The sequence below is a fragment of the Ursus maritimus genome, unplaced genomic scaffold (assembly GCF_017311325.1).
Source record: "Ursus maritimus isolate PB19 unplaced genomic scaffold, ASM1731132v1 scaffold_18, whole genome shotgun sequence".
In the NCBI taxonomy this organism is placed as follows: Eukaryota; Metazoa; Chordata; class Mammalia; order Carnivora; family Ursidae; genus Ursus; species Ursus maritimus.
Window position 1 is genome coordinate 47,890,570 of NW_024424230.1, and position 16,867 is coordinate 47,907,436.

A 16,867-nucleotide genomic window follows, 5' to 3' on the forward strand; every position below is an offset into this window, starting at 1 on the left:
AAGTTGAGAGCGCAGGGAAGGAGGAGGAATGAGTTACCAATAAGAAGGTGCCGAGTGTTAGGTTCTCTGGGATTTTCAGGAATTTATGATAAAACCATTGCTGTGCTAGAAGAAACGCTATATTTGCTCACTCTGAAGCAATCACCTCGTTAGTTCCACATGGGAGTTGTCATGAACCAGCACAAACAGTGTGTACGGGTTCTGTTTTACCCTTCTCATAAAAACTTCAAACTTGGTTTGAATCTCATTGTCTAGACGAACAACATATTTCTCTGCTCTCTGATAAGCTGTCCCATTTTCCTCCAGACCCAAGTCTACAAGGACACCTGCCAAGAAGAAAAAAAGAGTTTATCTTTTCACATACATATATATATAAGTGAAATAAACTGAAGTTCAATGTGTGTAAGTTTACAGAGCAGATATTTTTTTCTTTTGCATATTCCCCACCATAATTTTGATGAGGAAATATCAGATTTCTTTTCCTTTAGAACCCCCTACCCCATCTCCTACACCTCACACAAAGGGCAGCAGGGAGCCAAAGATCGGATACGTTAAGTAGAAGTGGTCGAATGTATGAGGCGTCTGTCTAATGAAATTCTATTTATATGGAAGTGCTGCTGCTGACAGCTACCGTAGGCCACTCAGAGCTATAGCAAATTAATATAACTACATAAGCCTTCTTTATGCCAAATTCAGCAACAAAACATATATAAGAGAAAGGAAAATAACATAAATGTCCAAATATATCATAACTAGCCTGTGAGACTATCAGGGTAATATTTACTCATTTTATATAGTGACAGTTTTGCACAGTATCTAGAGTACAGGCAGTCTTCAATGAATGTTGGATTATGTACCAAATTAATAAAATGAACTGAATTACCCAAGATTACTATATTCCAAAATATTAGAAATGGAAACTTCAGTACTGTATCATTATCTCTGTCTATAATATAATTACGTCTACATTCAAACATCTAAAAAGTTCGAGGCACATGAAGGTATTGTTGGGATAATCCGTTAAAACACAAAATTCTCCTTCCAAATGAAGAGACAAAATGATAATTATGTGAGGTGAAGGATGTGTCAACTAACCTTATTGTGATAAACATTTCACAATATATACAAGTATCAAATCATCAAGGGGTACCTTGTACAGCTCAAACTTATACAATGTTAGTGGCAATTATATCCCAATGAAGCTGGGGGAAAAAAACCCCAAACCAAGGGCAACCCCGTCTTCCAGACCTTTAGCTGCATGGGGGGAAGAACTAACGCCCCCGAGATGAGAGCCTTGTGACTCAAGCCCACAGCCCTTCAAGAAGGAGAAGGAACCAGAAGGCTAATTTCAGAGTTAGATATGTCATGGGGACCTTGAGGATTAGCTTGGGCTACAGGGTATCTATTTAGCACCTAATATCAGCCAAACTCACCAGCCACAACTATGTGAAAAAAAAATTAAATTAAAAAGAAGAAACAAGTTAAATTAAGAGAATTTATAAAATTATGTTGACTTAGTTTTATTTATCTAGCTTTTCTTTTCAGATAAAATCAGCTCAGTTAACAACTACATGCAATTAACATCTAGATGCTGTAATAATAATAGCTCTAAATGGTATAAAAGAAAAAAGGAAGAATGTTTTACTATATGAAAAATTCATTATACAAGAAAAGGTGAACAGAAAGCTCATTTTGTTTTCAAACATTTTTCACGAGAAGCCTTTACCCAATTTCCACCCAAATGTAGCCAAATGTTATTGTGATTATACCTGAAAGCGATCAAACATTTAATGTAGCAGGTATTCTGATTTTTCTGGAAGTGGATTGCTTGTAAAATGCATTCAACATTCCATAGGGGTTTACTGGGCATCCATTATGTACCAGGTACTATGTCGGGTATTGTGCTAGTCATGGGGACGCACAGGAGAGCAGGACAAATGTCTTAACCTCCTGGAGCTTATGATGGAGAAGATGGATAATTTTGACAAATGTCATGATGGGAGACAAGTATGAGCTATGGAAGGAGGTGATAGAGGAGGTAAGCAGAGAAATAGAGAACGTACTTAGTCTCTGGGGGTTTCTATATTCTTAATCCGTATAATAGGGAGAAGAGTGCCAGTTGGAAATTAGTCTATGTTTCCTAAGTTTATCCCTAGGAAATACGCAGTGCAAGTTAATGGTAACTTACTATGAAAAGATCATAAATAATTCATAAAGAATAAAAATATTTCTTACGCGGGGATGTACTGTATGGTGACTAACATAATATAATAAAAAATCATTATAAAAAAATATTTCTTACGGATAATTAAGAGTTGACTACATTTCAAAACAAACGAATAAAGACCTTTACACGTCAATTTCATACATGCCCCAATGGAAAGACAAAGTTCCTTGAATCTAAGAAGTTATTCTCTTAGATATAACATGTGTGTTGGTCCGTAACTATGTGGCCATCTGTCTCTGCAGTGGTGAATGTGGGTGGGGAGCAGGCACATCATAGGTACTTGATTTTTCATTTCTAACTGGTCATTTTTAGTAGGCAATCCTTACCTTTAAAGTTTGTTTTAGACTTGCTTTTATTTTTAAGTTTTGTTTCTTTCCTGGTTATGAAAGTGATAGATACTCATCTTGGAAAAACTGGAAAGTATAGAGATATATTAAAAAGAAAAATTTATCCATAATTCTTTAACTCAAAATTAGCTACTGTGAACATTTCTGTGCATTCCTTCCTGTGCCTTTTCCTATGCATATTGTGCTACCTAGCATTTTGTAATTGTATATTCTGATACTTTTCACTTGTAACTATAAAATAAGAAACAAAACTATCATTATTTACTAATAATATGTCTGTGTAGAAAATGCAAAACAATCCACAGATAAATCAAATATAAGAATTTGGTTGGCAGAGTCAATATCAATTTATAAAATTTAACTGTATTTCTATACATTAGCTGCAAACAGTTAAGAAGTATATATTTTTTAAAAAACATTTACAATAACATAAAAATATTAAGTATCTAGGAATAAGGTGTATAAGATCTCTAAAGAGAAAATGATGAAACTATTAATGACATTAAAGACGTAAATAGAGCTATATCATAAAATATAGTTAAAAATAAATTCTCCTCAAATTTATCTAGAGATACAATGTAATTCCAATAAAAATTCTAACAGTTTCCTTTTACCTTGAACAATTGTTTTAAAAATGTATATGGCAGAGCAAAGGACCAAGAATAGTCAAGACAGTCCTAAAGGACAGATTTGCTTTCCCAGAGACTAAGAATTACAGAGCTGTATTAATAAGACAAAGAGATTTTAGCACAGGGATAGACCACAGAAAGAGACCCCCATACATATGGAAACTTGGTTAATGATAAAGCTTGCATTGCAGATCAGTGGTAAAAGCATGGGATCTTTAATAATTGGTGAAGAACGAAGAAATTATATTGGATCTAACCATACCCCAAAATAAATAAATACATAAAATCAGGTGGATTAAAAACTTACATGTAAAAGACAAAACTCTAAAACTTTTAAATGACAATATAGGAGAAAAACTGTATGAACTCACAGAGGATTTCTTAAGCACAAAATTCCAGAGCATAGATAAATTAAACTTAAGAACTCTTCATCAAAGACATTACAAATAAAATGACAAGCCTCCTAAATCCATAACAAGTATTACTAATGAAGGATTGGTATTCAGGATACCTAAGTTACTCCTGCATACCCAAGAGAAAATGAGCAAAAAAAGTTTAACAGACATTCTCTAAAAGAAAAAACCCAAAGGCTATTCAAAATATGAAGAGATGTTCAACTTCATTAATAATAAGAAAAATACAAATTAAAACCACAACAAAATGGAACCATATCAGTCAAAATTTTTTAAAACAGTAAAATTCTAAGAAAGAAGTGGATGGGAAAAAATCTGCACGTATCTCATTTCTGCAAAAGAAAGACCAGAAACTAAAGAGATTAATTACCGATAGGTGAATGGGTGGAAAAGTGGTAGGAAGGAGAGGAAGGGAATGGGGTAAGTATCAGTGTGGACAGACACTTCTCCAAATATATACCATTTTTTTTTTATAGCTTTGTCTCTTAGAACCATAGCAATAAACAAACAAAATCAACCAAGGATCGGGGCAGGGGATGCAGAGGTAGGCAAAATGGAATCCAAACAATAACAAATGAAACCTAACATAACCACACTGAAGGGGATGAAGATGAAAAGAACAAATGTAAGTAAAGCAAATCAGTGTTTTGGCTGGGTACTATACTGCTAAAGACAAAAAAATTGTGCTAAAAAACTTTAGTTAGCATATCTGTTTTTCACAGGCATATGGGTTAACAATTGCATAACTGTTAGAAAAAAAATCAAAGAAGTGAATATATTATAGTTAAGGAGAACTACATTTCCCCCTGTCATAGAAAGAAGTTACAAATAAAGGGGAAAGACTAAAATGAACTTTCAATGTTCATACATCAGTACCAACTCATATTTTTAATATAGATATATAGATAGATACAGAAATAAAGACGGGTTGGGGGGCACAGGTTAATAAACATACATATATTTTCTACCTCTGTCTACTAAGTGAGCCCAGGAACAATGACACTCCAGTAACAATAAGCACACTTAGCCTAGATTTTGGTTTCTTTTCTTTCTTTCTTTCTTTCTTTCTTTCTTTCTTTCTTTCTTTCTTTCTTTCTCTTTTTTTCTTTCTTTCTTTTTCTTTCTTTTTCTTTCTTTCTTTCTTTCTTTCTTTCTTTCTTTCTTTCTTTCTCTCTCTTTTTTTCTTTCTTTCTTTCAGACTTTATTCGTTTATTTGACAGAGAGAGAGAGAGAGCACAAGCAGAGAGGAGGAGGAGAGGGAAAGAGAGAAGCAGATTCCCCACTGAGCAGAGAGCCCAACATGGGGCTTGATCCCAGGATCCCAGGATCATGACCCAAGCTGAAGGCAGAAGCTTAACAGACTGAGCCACCCAGGTGCCCCCAGATTTTGGTCTCTAAATAGCGTTCTTCAAAAAAAGGAATCAGAGTTCTTTAGAGAAGAGTTTAACTCAAGGTTTGGGGCAGGGAAATTAAAAATAACTTTGGAATGTCTGTGGTTTCAGAAAATAAGGAAGTACATAAAAAGGGATAGTGAAATATTATAGGAACACAAACAAAGAAGACTCATTAGTTATAATAAATGGACCACTCTGGTGGGGAATGTTGATAAGGGAAGAGGCTATCCACATGTGGGGGCATTGAGTATATGGGAAATCTCCATACCTTCCCTTCAATTTGGCTGTGAACCTAAAGCTTCTCTAAAAATATAGTCTTTAGGGGCGCCTGGGTGGCACAGCGGTTAAGCGTCTGCCTTCAGCTCAGGGCGTGATCCCGGAGTTATGGGATCGAGCCCCACATCAGGCTCTTCCGCTGGGAGCCTGCTTCTTCCTCTCCCACTCCCCCTGCTTGTGTTCCCTCTCTCGCTGGCTGTCTCTATCTCTGTTAAATAAATAAAATCTTTAAAAAAAAAAAAGTCTTTAAAAAAAGAAAAGAAAAAAAAAAGACAAAAGAGCCTACCCAAAAGGGTTTCCAATGGCCAAAGTAAAAAATTTGAGACCAAAATAAGTAATGATAGTGTTGGAAATGACCCATAGAATAAATGTTCACAAATCCATGTTGATATAAATAAAGGAGGAAAAAGAGTTCCTCCTTGCAGAAGGATTCAGTTAATAAATTCCCACTAACAAGTACAGGAAAAATGATAGAAATGCAAAATCATCATTACGCAAATACCACAATAAGCTGCAGGCAAAATCCACCGATGTTAAAATTCATGAATGAGGGTATATTAGCATAATGTCAGAGTATTCTCCCAGTATTTTTATCAAGTACCAAGAGGAATGCAGTAATATTACAGTGGAGAAACCTGGCAGATACCACCTTAATCAAGAGATCCAGGTTAACATCACCAACAATAAGGCATATCAACATCATGTTCCCCTGATATCATGCACTGAGAAGGACACAATATCACTTTTGTGGTCTTCTCGACAAATACACATATCCTCAATCTAATTGTGAGAGAACATCAGACGTTCCCAAATTGAGAGATTTTATACAAAACAACTGATTAGTCTTTGCCAAAAAGTGTTAAGGTCATGCAAAACAATGAAAGACTGAAGAAATGTCACATTTGCAGGAGACTAAGAGGACACAATAATGGCATGCAATGTGGGATCCTGAATTGGATCCTGAAACAGGAAAAGACATTAAGGAAAAACTGGGGAGGACTTCAGTTAATAGTATTGCTCCAGGACTGATTTCCTGTTTTGATAATTGTACTACAGTTATGTAAGTGATCAACTTCAAATGATGGTAGTGAAGGGTATATGTGAACTCTCTACTATTTTTTAGCAAATTTACTAAGATATAGTTCACATACAATTCACTCATTTATAATGTACATTTCAATAGCTTTAGTATATTCACAGAATTGTACAGCAATCATTACAATCAATTTTAGAATATTTTCATGACCTCCAAATGAAAGTCCATACCCTTTAACCATCACCCCTCAATTCCTTCTTGAGTCCCCCAGCCCTAAGCAAGTACCAATCTATTTTCTCTATAGATTTGCTTATTCCAAACATCTAATATGAATGGCATCATAACAATATATGATCTTGTGTGACTGGCTTCTTTCACTTGGAGTAATGCTTTCGAGTTTCATCCATGTGGCATGCATCAATACTTTATTTCTTCTTATTGCTGAATAATATTCCATTGTATGGATTATCACATTTTATATATCCATTCACCATGGACATAATGGACATTTGGACTCCTTCCACTTTTTGCCTATTATGAGTAGTACTGCTATTAACTTTTACGTACAGGTTTATATGTGAACATATGTTTTCACTTCTCTCTCATTTCATATCTAGCAGTGGAATTGCTGTATTACATGGTAATTTGTTGTTTAACCATTTGATGAAATGCTAGACTGTTTTCTAAAGTGGCTATGTCATTTACATTCCCACCAGCAGTGTATGCGGTTCCAATTTCTCCACATATTCAACAACACTTACTGTCTCTCTTTTATTATAGCCATTCTAGCGGATGTGAAGTAGTATCTCATTGTGGTTTTGATTTTCATGTCTCCTTTGGTTAATAATGTGGAGCACCTTTTCATGTGCTCACTGGTCATCTGTATATTTTCCTTGGGTAAATGCTTCTTCAGATTCTCTATACCCATATCCTCATTAGGCTATTTGTCTTTTTATTATTGAGTTGTAATAGGCCTTTAAATGGTGTGGATATAGGTTCTTTCTCAGATATATGATTTGCAAAGAATTTCTTCCATTTTCTTTTTTAAATGATAATTGTGTTGTCTTTTTATTTTTGCTTTTTTTTTTAAAAAAAAAGATATTTGCAAATTACCTATCTGATTAAGGGTTAGTATCCAAAATATATAAAGAACTTTTAAAACTCAAAACTCACAAAAATGAATAATTCAGTTTAAAAATGGGCAGCAGACATCAACAGATATTTCTCCAAAGAAGACATCTGGTTGGCCAACAAAAAAATGCTCATCATCACTCATCATCTGGGAAATGCAAATAAAAACTATGATGAGTCAGTTAGGCGTCTGCCTTCAGCTCAGGTCATGATCCCAGGGTCCTGGGACAGAGCCCCACATCTGGCTCCCTGCTCAGCGGGGAGCCTGCTTCTCCCTCTCCCTCTGTCACTCCCCCTGCTTATGCTCTCTCTGTCAAATAAATAAATAAAATCTTTTAAAAAATTGATGAGATATCACTTCACACCTGTCAGAATGGCTAAAATTAACAACACAAAAAAACAACAGGTGTTAGTTTGGATGTGGAGAAAGGGGAACCCTCTTGCACTTTTAGTGGGAATGCAAACTGGAACGGTCACTGTGGAAAACAGTATGAAGGTTCCTCAAAAAGTTAAAAATTGATGGGGCGCCTGGGTGGCTCAGTCATTAAGCGTCTGCCTTCGGCTCAGGGCGTGATCCCAGGGTCCTGGGATCGAGCCGCGCATCAGGCTCCCTGCTTTGCTGGGAGCCTGCTTCTTCCTCTCCCACTCCCCCTGCTTGTGTTCCCTCTCTCGCTGGTTGTCTCTCTCTTTCTGTGAAATAAATAAAATCTTTAAAAAAAAAAGTTAAAAATTGAACGACCCTACAATCTAGCTATTGCACTACTAGGGTTTTACCCAAAGAATACAAAAATACTAATTCAAAGGGATACATGCACCCTGATGCTTATAGCAGCATTATCTACAACAGCCAAATTATGGAAGTAGCCTAGGTGTCCACTGACTGATGAATGGAAAAAGAAGAAGTGGTATATACCCACAATGGAATATTACTCAGCCATAAAAAAAGAATGAAATCTTGCCATTTGCAATTACATGGATGGACCTAGGGAGTATTATGCTGAGTGAAATAAGTCAGTCAAAGACAAATACCATATGATTTCACTCATATGTAGAATTTAAGAAACAAAACAAATGAGCCAAGGAAAAAAAAAAGAGAAAGAGAGAGACAAACCAAGAAACAGACTCTTTTACTATACAGAACCGATAGTTACCAGAAGGGAGGTGGCTAGGGGGATGGGTTAAATAGGTGATGGGGATGAAGGGGTGTACTTGTTGTGATGAGCACCAGGTGATGTATAGAAGTGTTAAATCACTATATTGTACACCTGAAACTAATAGAAACACTGTATGTTAGCTTACTGGAATTTAAATACTTTTTAAAATTAAAAAAATAAATTTTCCCATTTTGTGGGTTCCCTTTCACTTTCTTGATGGTGTCCTTTGAAACACATTTTAAATTTTGATTGTGTCCAGTTTATTTTTTTATTGTTTGTGTTTTGGAGTCAAATGTAAGAAATCATTGTTTAATTCAAAGTCATGAAGATTTTCACCCATGTTTTCTTCTAAGAATTTTTAGTTTTAGCTCTTATATTTAAGTCTTTGATTCATTTTGAGTTACTTTTTGTTCATGAGGTGGGAGTCCAAATTTATTCTTTTGCATATGGATATTCAGTTGCCCCCCACCATTTGTTGAAAAGATTCTTTCCCCATTGAATGATTTTGGTACCTTGGTCAAAATTCAGTTGACCACAAATAAGAGGGTTTATTTCTGAACTCTCTCAGTTTTATCCCATTGATTTATATGCCTATCCTCATGCTAGTATCACAGTGTCTTGATTACTGCAGCTTTGTATTGTATGAATTTTAGGGTCAGCCTGTTAATTTCTGCAAAGAAGCCATCTGGGCTTTTGATAGGGAATGCACTGAATCCATACATCCATTTAAGGAATATTGCCATCTTAATAATGCCTTCTAATTCATGAACATAGGATGTCTTTCCATTTATTTAAGTTTTCTTTAATTTCTTTCAACAATATTTTCTAAGTTTTATACTTATTTTGTCAAATATATTCTTAAGAATTTCATTCTTTTTGATGCTATTATAAATGGAATTGTTTTCTTAATTTCATTTTTGTATTTCTTATACAGTTTCTGTGACTTTTTCATAGATCAAAATTATTTTAAAATAAAAAAAATTGTTAAAGAAGCATGACCATATCAAATATTTGCAACTGAAACACATACAATGCTGATGGGAGTGTAAATATAACCACTTTGGGGAAAAAAATCTAGCATTATTTAGTAAAGTTTAAAATGTATATAACCCAGGCTACAACAATTCTACTTTCAGAAAAACTCTTTTATTTGTGTGCTAGCACTGTTTGAAAAAGTGAAAAACTAGAACAACCCAAATCGGTAGTAAACTGATTTTTTTAAAATGTGTGATATAGTCATGTAATAGAATACTAAAAAACAGTAAGATGAATGAATTACAGTTACATATAACAACAGGATCAATCTCAGGGATGTAATGCTGAGTGTAAAAAGTAAATTACAGACACATGCAGAGATTCCATTTACAAAAGGTCTAAAGGATGTGAAATTTAGCAATGTATTGTTTAGGAGTTATATTGCTTATGTATTAATATAATTAATATAATATAGGTTAATATATAACGTTTAGGAGTTAGCAAAACCATAAATAAAACAAGGGAATAATAAACAGAAAATGCAGAATAATGGTTACCTTTGGAAGAAGAAAAACATTAACATCAGGGAGGGAAACAAGAGTTCAGTGTTCCTTATTTTAATGGGTACATAAATGTTCACTATATTGTGATTTATAATATCTTTTATAAATTTTATAAATTTGATTTATTCAATATTTAAAATTTCTTAAAAGGGAAGAGTGCAAATATCCTTCCATGTTTTAGAAACTATTTGAAAACAATACCTATACTAAACTCTATCTGATGGACATATCATCATGAAAAGTGACCATTTTCCCCTCATTTTCTATTTTGAATACTATAGAAAAGACCAGTGCAATACCCTTCAATTAGATTTGCCAGTTGTTAATATTTTGTTGCATTTGCTTTTTCTCTTTATTACTTTTTATTATTACTGTTACTGTTATTGCTGAATAATTTGGTAGTAACATATCATAATATTTACCCTAAATACTCCAATATGTATTTAATAAAAGCAAAGGTAGTTTCCTACATAACTTTATTATCTCCTAGGAATTAAACTAACACTGATACAATATTCTCTAATACTAACCCGCATTTGAGTTTCACTAAGTGTTCCAGGGCTGTCTTTCTTCTTTTTCTTTTTAGATCTAGGATCTAATCAAGAATTAAGCATTGCACTTGGTTGCCATATTTGTCTATTCATAATTAAAAGAGCCCCTGCCTTTTTTTCTTTTTGGTCTTTTCACCGATTTTTTTTAGATGCAGGTTAATTGTTTTGTGGAATGCCATATAATCTGAATTTGTCTGGGAGTGTCCTTGTCATTAGATTCAGGTTAAACATTTTGGGCAATGACACCTCATAGGTGACACTGTGTACTTCCCTTTGATCATAATGTCAATCTGTCCTATAACTGGAGAGGGTAAATTTTGATTACTTGGTTATGGTAGTGCCTACTGCTAAATCTCTCCATTGTAAAGATACATTTTCCTTTGTGTAATTTTTCATATGTAGGATGACATTTTGAGACTGTGTGAATATTTGTTCCCAAATGACATTTTACTTAATAATTTTATTTACTTTTTAAAGATTTATTTATTTATTTTAGAGAGAGAGTGCATACATGTGGGGGGAGGGGCAGAGGAAGAGGGAGAGAGAGAATCCTCAAACAGACTCCCCACTGAGTCCGGAGCCCGAGGTGGGGCTTGATCCCAGGACCCTGAGATCATGACCTGAGCCCAAATCAAGAGTCAGATGCTCTTGATTTTGGTGGGTCGGAGGTAATGTAATGATTTTTATTATCTCTTGATGATACTTGTCATAATCAGTAATTACATTGGTAATGCAAAATAGAGATTTTCTAATTCTATATATTTTCCTACATTTATTAGCTGGTACTCTTTTGTAAAGAAGGGTTTGCCGCCAACCCCTCACATCTCCTGCGCCATTTATTTATTTATTTATTTATTTATTTATTTATGTTACCTATGGACTCCTGGATTTAAAAAAAAAAAAATTCAGTAGGTTACAATCCATTAGCATCATTCTTTGTGATACTCAATATTACCAAATTTGGCTAGGAAAAACCCCCTCAAGCAGGTTACTATATCCTTTTGAAATGTCCCCATCAATCTTGGAGCATTTTCTCACTTTCTGATATAACAAGATTCCAGACTGTTCCCACCTTAGAGCTGAGACAGTGGAGAATGGTATTTATAAGCCAAGATCTATCTAGATGCTAAGCATACATACTGATACTGAGATGTCACTATTTTTTTAAAAGATTTTATGAATTAATTTGTCAGAGAGAGAGAGAGAGAGAGCACAAGCAAGGGTAGCAGCAGGCAGAGGGAGAAGTGGGCTCCTCACTGAGCAAGGAGCCTGATGAGGGACTTGATTCCAGGACCCTGGGATCATGACCTGAGCCGAAGGCATATGGTTAACTGACTGAGCCATCCAGGCATCCCTGAGCTGTCCCTATTTTTAAGACCTTTCAATTCAGAGAGTTAGGAAACATTTTTAATTTTTTTCAGATTATGAGTTTATACTTATATCCAATCTAAATCCCAAAGGAATATTCCTTTTCCCCATTCCATATTGAGGCTCCCTTCTTTCATGTGAGAGCCCTGTGTTCAACAACATTAAATATTTACTCATTTGCTCTATCCTGAGATATACACGAAATAGTTTTGAAATTATCAACACCACTCTCAACAATATATGGATTAAAATTCAAAATTCATTTTCAACTTTTTGTGCTCTTAGGATATACTACATTGAGAGTGCACACAAGAAAACTGTGTTAAAATACTTGAATTAATTATTTTTGATGTGTGACTATGTTATTAATTCAATAGGTAGTTAGGTTCATTTACTTCTGTTTGCATTCAATATTAATTTTTTCCCATTTTAATTTAATTTTAATTCATAATTCATTTCTAAGGATCAAAAGTTAAAACTCTATAAATAAAGTTATACTCATCTCACCTGTGTCTCTTCTACCCAATATAGATAATGTTTCACTAGCTTCTGGTTTATGCTTCATGTTTTGTTTTGTTTTTCAAAAACATGCACGGAGGTATGGAATCTGAAAATGTCAGAAGTGCTAAGAAAAGGCTGGTCTGAGAAAGGTCCCTTTCTATCTTCTTGATAATTTATCAAGGTTATATGGGATTAAATAAAAGTGTATATTCCAATAAATCATGAGCAAATCTGTCACATTTTTTCAACTCCACAGTAAAAAATGGACATCAGCAGGGCCCACCTGAGAGATTCAGGGTCATGTCTGCTTAAATAATAAACCTTACTCTGAACATGAATGAGGAGTTAGAAGGCATCAGTAACTTCTTATTTTGCAACTCACTGAGTTCTAGAACAGAGCCAGTGGTGGTTGGGAATCACTGTGTTGCCTAAAGTTGATTAATCTGAAGCTGGGGTCACCAGAGGCGGTGCCTCAGTCGCGAACATCTTCCATGGAAATAACCAAGTTGAAACATCCCTGGAGAGGAAACTTTCTGGACGGTCAAGGACTTCAAGCAGCGTGTTGCCATTTGCGCCCCTTCTCTTTACTGAAGGCTATAGGAGCCAAATGTGCTTAAGGAAAACTTGAGCGCTAGCCTGTTTTCCCCTCTATGGGATTAAAGAGAAACAACGTCATGTCTTCTGAGGCCATTACTCTAAACCCTTTAAATGGGGAGCAGCAATTTTTATACCACCCGAGGGTCTTGAAGGCGAATAAAACCAAGAACGAACACACCAAGTCCCTTTGGTCATTAGTGTCAAAGACCTTTCCACAGAGATGGAAGGTCTGAACGAATGGCCAGCAACTATCGCTAGAAGTAGCTAATCAGGGGCGCCTGGGTGACGCAGTCCTTGAGCATCTGCCTTCAGCTCAGGGCGTGATCCCGGCGTTATGGGATCGAGCCCCACATCAGGCTCCTCCACTGGGAGCCTGCTTCTTCCTCTCCCACTCCCCCTGCCTGTGTTCCCTCTCTCGCTGGCTGTCTCTCTCTCTGTCAAATAAATAAATAAAATCTGGAAAAAAAAAAAAAAAGAAGTAGCTAATCACCCAATATCACATCAAACTGATAATGATCAGGGAAATCTGAAACGTCCAGGTATCATTAAGGATGACCCAGTACTCAAACCAATGCCCCACTGCACTGCCTGTTAGTTTGGAGAGAACGATGCATCTGGCTTGTGTGGGTTTTTTTCTTTCTTTCTTTTTTCCCCAATATTTTATTTATTTGAGAGCGAGAGAGAGAGCAGAGAGAGAGCGGGCACCCAAGCTGCGGGGAGGGGCAGAGGGAGGGTGAGAAGCAGGCTCCCTGACATGGGGCTTGATCCCAGGACCCCAGGATCACGACCTGAACTGAAGGCAGACGCTTAACTGACTGAGCCAACCCGGCACCCCCAGCTGGTATGTTTTTATCCCTTGATGTTTTATAACACAATTTTATTTCTAAACTTTTTATTTCTAATTTTTATTTCTTGCTCTTCTCATCAAGAAGATATTCCAAAGAAAAATATAAGTACTCTCAGTTTTAGCTGTTCATTTTCTCTTTGGGTGGAATTAATTTCTCCAAAGTTTTGGTATGCAAAAATAACTCTACTGCTTAAAAGAATATGAAAATCAAGAAAATATTAAATCATTAGAGCATGCTGAGTTTTTAAGTATCAGGATAACAATGGGCATTCCTTCACCCTGGCAACCTCTTTTCAGCAGATAAATAACCTCCAGTTGAAATAGCTGGTTAAAATCCCCACTGACTGTTTTCAGTGCTCACTGCATTGGGTTCCTTTGTGTCTTGGTGGCCCAGCTGGTTCCCTTCTGTCCTCCTCCCAGAAGGAATTCTTTAATCTGGGTTTGTTGCAGTCTTGTCTGTGCGAGTATATACTACCGTGTAGTTTATTTGGGTGAAGGAAGAAAGCAGTACTAGACCTGCACAAGAACAGTGTTCTGAACACACAAATACAACTTCAGAGCCTGTGTGACTGACAGACACACCTAATATATATGCATCGAAGGCCTTTCCTTGAAGCCAAAGTAGATTTCTGAAATATGTTTTTTCCCTTTCTCATTTAAATTGAATCAGCCAACATATAGTACATCATTAGTTTCAGATGTAATGTTCAATAATTCATCATTATATGAAATATGGTTTTAATGACCAAATTTGTTTTTGCCAGAGGACTACCAAATCTCCAAGACTGCTTCTACGGCTTCCTTTTAAAATAGAGTTTACCTTAAAATTCAATTCATCAAAACGGTACAAAAATTCAGTTCAATAAATATTAAGTGTCTGCTGTGCCATTCATAGAGATGTTCCCTGAATGTTTTCCTTTCTAGTGGCGGAGAAGAGCAGTAACAAACACAGCCACAACACAGTGTTGAGTGCCGGGAACTGGAGCACTGCAGGGGGTACTAGGTGCGTGAGGGTGTGGAAGAAAAGCTGCGTAAGCTACAAAGAACTTCTCAAACTCAATACACGAGAAACAAATAAACAAATAAAAAAATGGCAGAAGATATGAACAGACACTTCCAATGAAGACATACAAATGGCTAACAGACACATGAAAAAATGTTCAAAATCATTAGCCATCAGGGAAATTCAAATCAAAACCACACTGAGATACCACCTTACGCCAGTTAGAATGGCAAAAATAGACAAGGCAAGAAACAACAATTGTTGGAGAGGATGTGGAGAAAGGGGATCCCTCCTACATTGTTGGTGGGAATGCAAGTTGGTACAGCCACTCTGGAAAACAGTGTGGAGGTCCCTTAAAAAGTTAAAAATTGAGCTACCCTATGATCCAGCCATTGCACTACTGGGTGTTTACCCCAAAGATACAGACGTAGTGAAGAGAAGGGCCATATGCACCCCAATGTTCATAGCAGCATTGTCCACAATAGCTAAATCGTGGAAGGAGCCGAGATGCCCTTCAACAGATGACTGGATGAAGAAGTTGTGGTCCATATATACAATGGAATATTACTCAGCTATCAGAAAGAACGAGTTCTCAACATTTGCTACAACATGGACGGCACTGGAGGAGATAATGCTAAGTGAAATAAGTCAAGCAGAGAAAGACAACTATCATATGATTTCTCTCATCTATGGAACATAAGAACTAGAATGATCAGTAGGGGAAGAAAGGGATAAAGAAAGGGGGGTAATCAGAAGGGGGAATGAAACATGAGAGACTATGGACTATGAGAAACAAACTGAGGGCCTCAGAGGGGAGGGGGGTGGGGGAATGGGATAGACTGGTGATGGGTAGTAAGGAGGGCACGTATTGCATGGTGAACTGGGTGTTATACGCAACTAATGAATCATCGAACTTTACATTGGAAACCGGGGATGTACTGTATGGTGACTAACATAATATAATAAAAAATCATTAAAAAAAAAAAAAAGAATGTGTCTTGGAAGCCAAAGGAACTGCAGTGTTTAAAGGGAGAAATGGAGGTCACCTGTGTTATCAAGAGTTCAGATAAGACTTAAAAAGGTCATTGGTAATGTTGGTGAGAGTGCTAAAAGGGTGGGGGGGGGAAGTGGAGGCTAGTTGGCAGGGTGCTGAGGAGTGAGTGGGAGATGAGGAAGCAAGATAACAATAGACAACTCTCTCCATAAGTGTGGCAGTTAACCAGAGGAGGGTTAGCTGGAGGGTTAGGTAGGATTAACAGAGGCTTGTTTTGTCTTTGAGAGAGTGGGGGCAGGTTTAAATGGATGAAATGAGCCCCAGGAAAGAAGTTAAGAGATAATTGATAGTGTGAGGTCCATGAGAATGAGAAGGTGGGGGTGTCAGGCTTACATAGAGCTCTTTCACGGATGAGGAGGGAAGGGGAAAAGGTAGGTGTGTATGCAGTTAGGTTTCTAAGTTTGGAAACAGGAAGTTTTTATCCGACCTTTTCTTCTGGGGTTGGGGAAGGGGAGAAGTACATGGCATGGTGGTTTGCTAAGAGAGAAGGATGAAGACCCATGTTTAGCCAGCCACTATGGGGAATGGGAGAGAGATCCAACTAGAGAGACAAAAAAGAGTTTATGATGGTATCATTTGGAAGGGTTGACTTTCTTTCCCCTATAGTGTCCAACACTGTGAGTATATGTAGGAAGAAAGTCCGTGGTCTGGCATTGGGGATATTGGAACGGCTGGTTCTGGGATCCAGCAGGGTCTGGGATATGACTAAGGGGCAGGTGGTTGCAGAGAAGTATGGGTGAGGGGTGCAAGGTACTGAAGCTAGGATACTGGATGGACAGGCAGCATCTCCAGACGATGGCA

The 16,867-nt window shown here is 36.6% G+C and overlaps 1 protein-coding gene across 1 annotated transcript in view; it reads right to left on the bottom strand.

Annotated features, from left to right (window-relative positions):
• Positions 1-16,867, bottom strand: part of GREB1L (GREB1 like retinoic acid receptor coactivator) — a 144,591-nt gene that overhangs the window by 49,235 nt on the left and 78,489 nt on the right. The window contains exon 16 of the mRNA XM_040632672.1: positions 146-326. Within this exon, the coding sequence (XP_040488606.1) occupies positions 146-326 (181 nt within the window). The remainder of the gene's footprint in view (positions 1-145; positions 327-16,867) is intronic.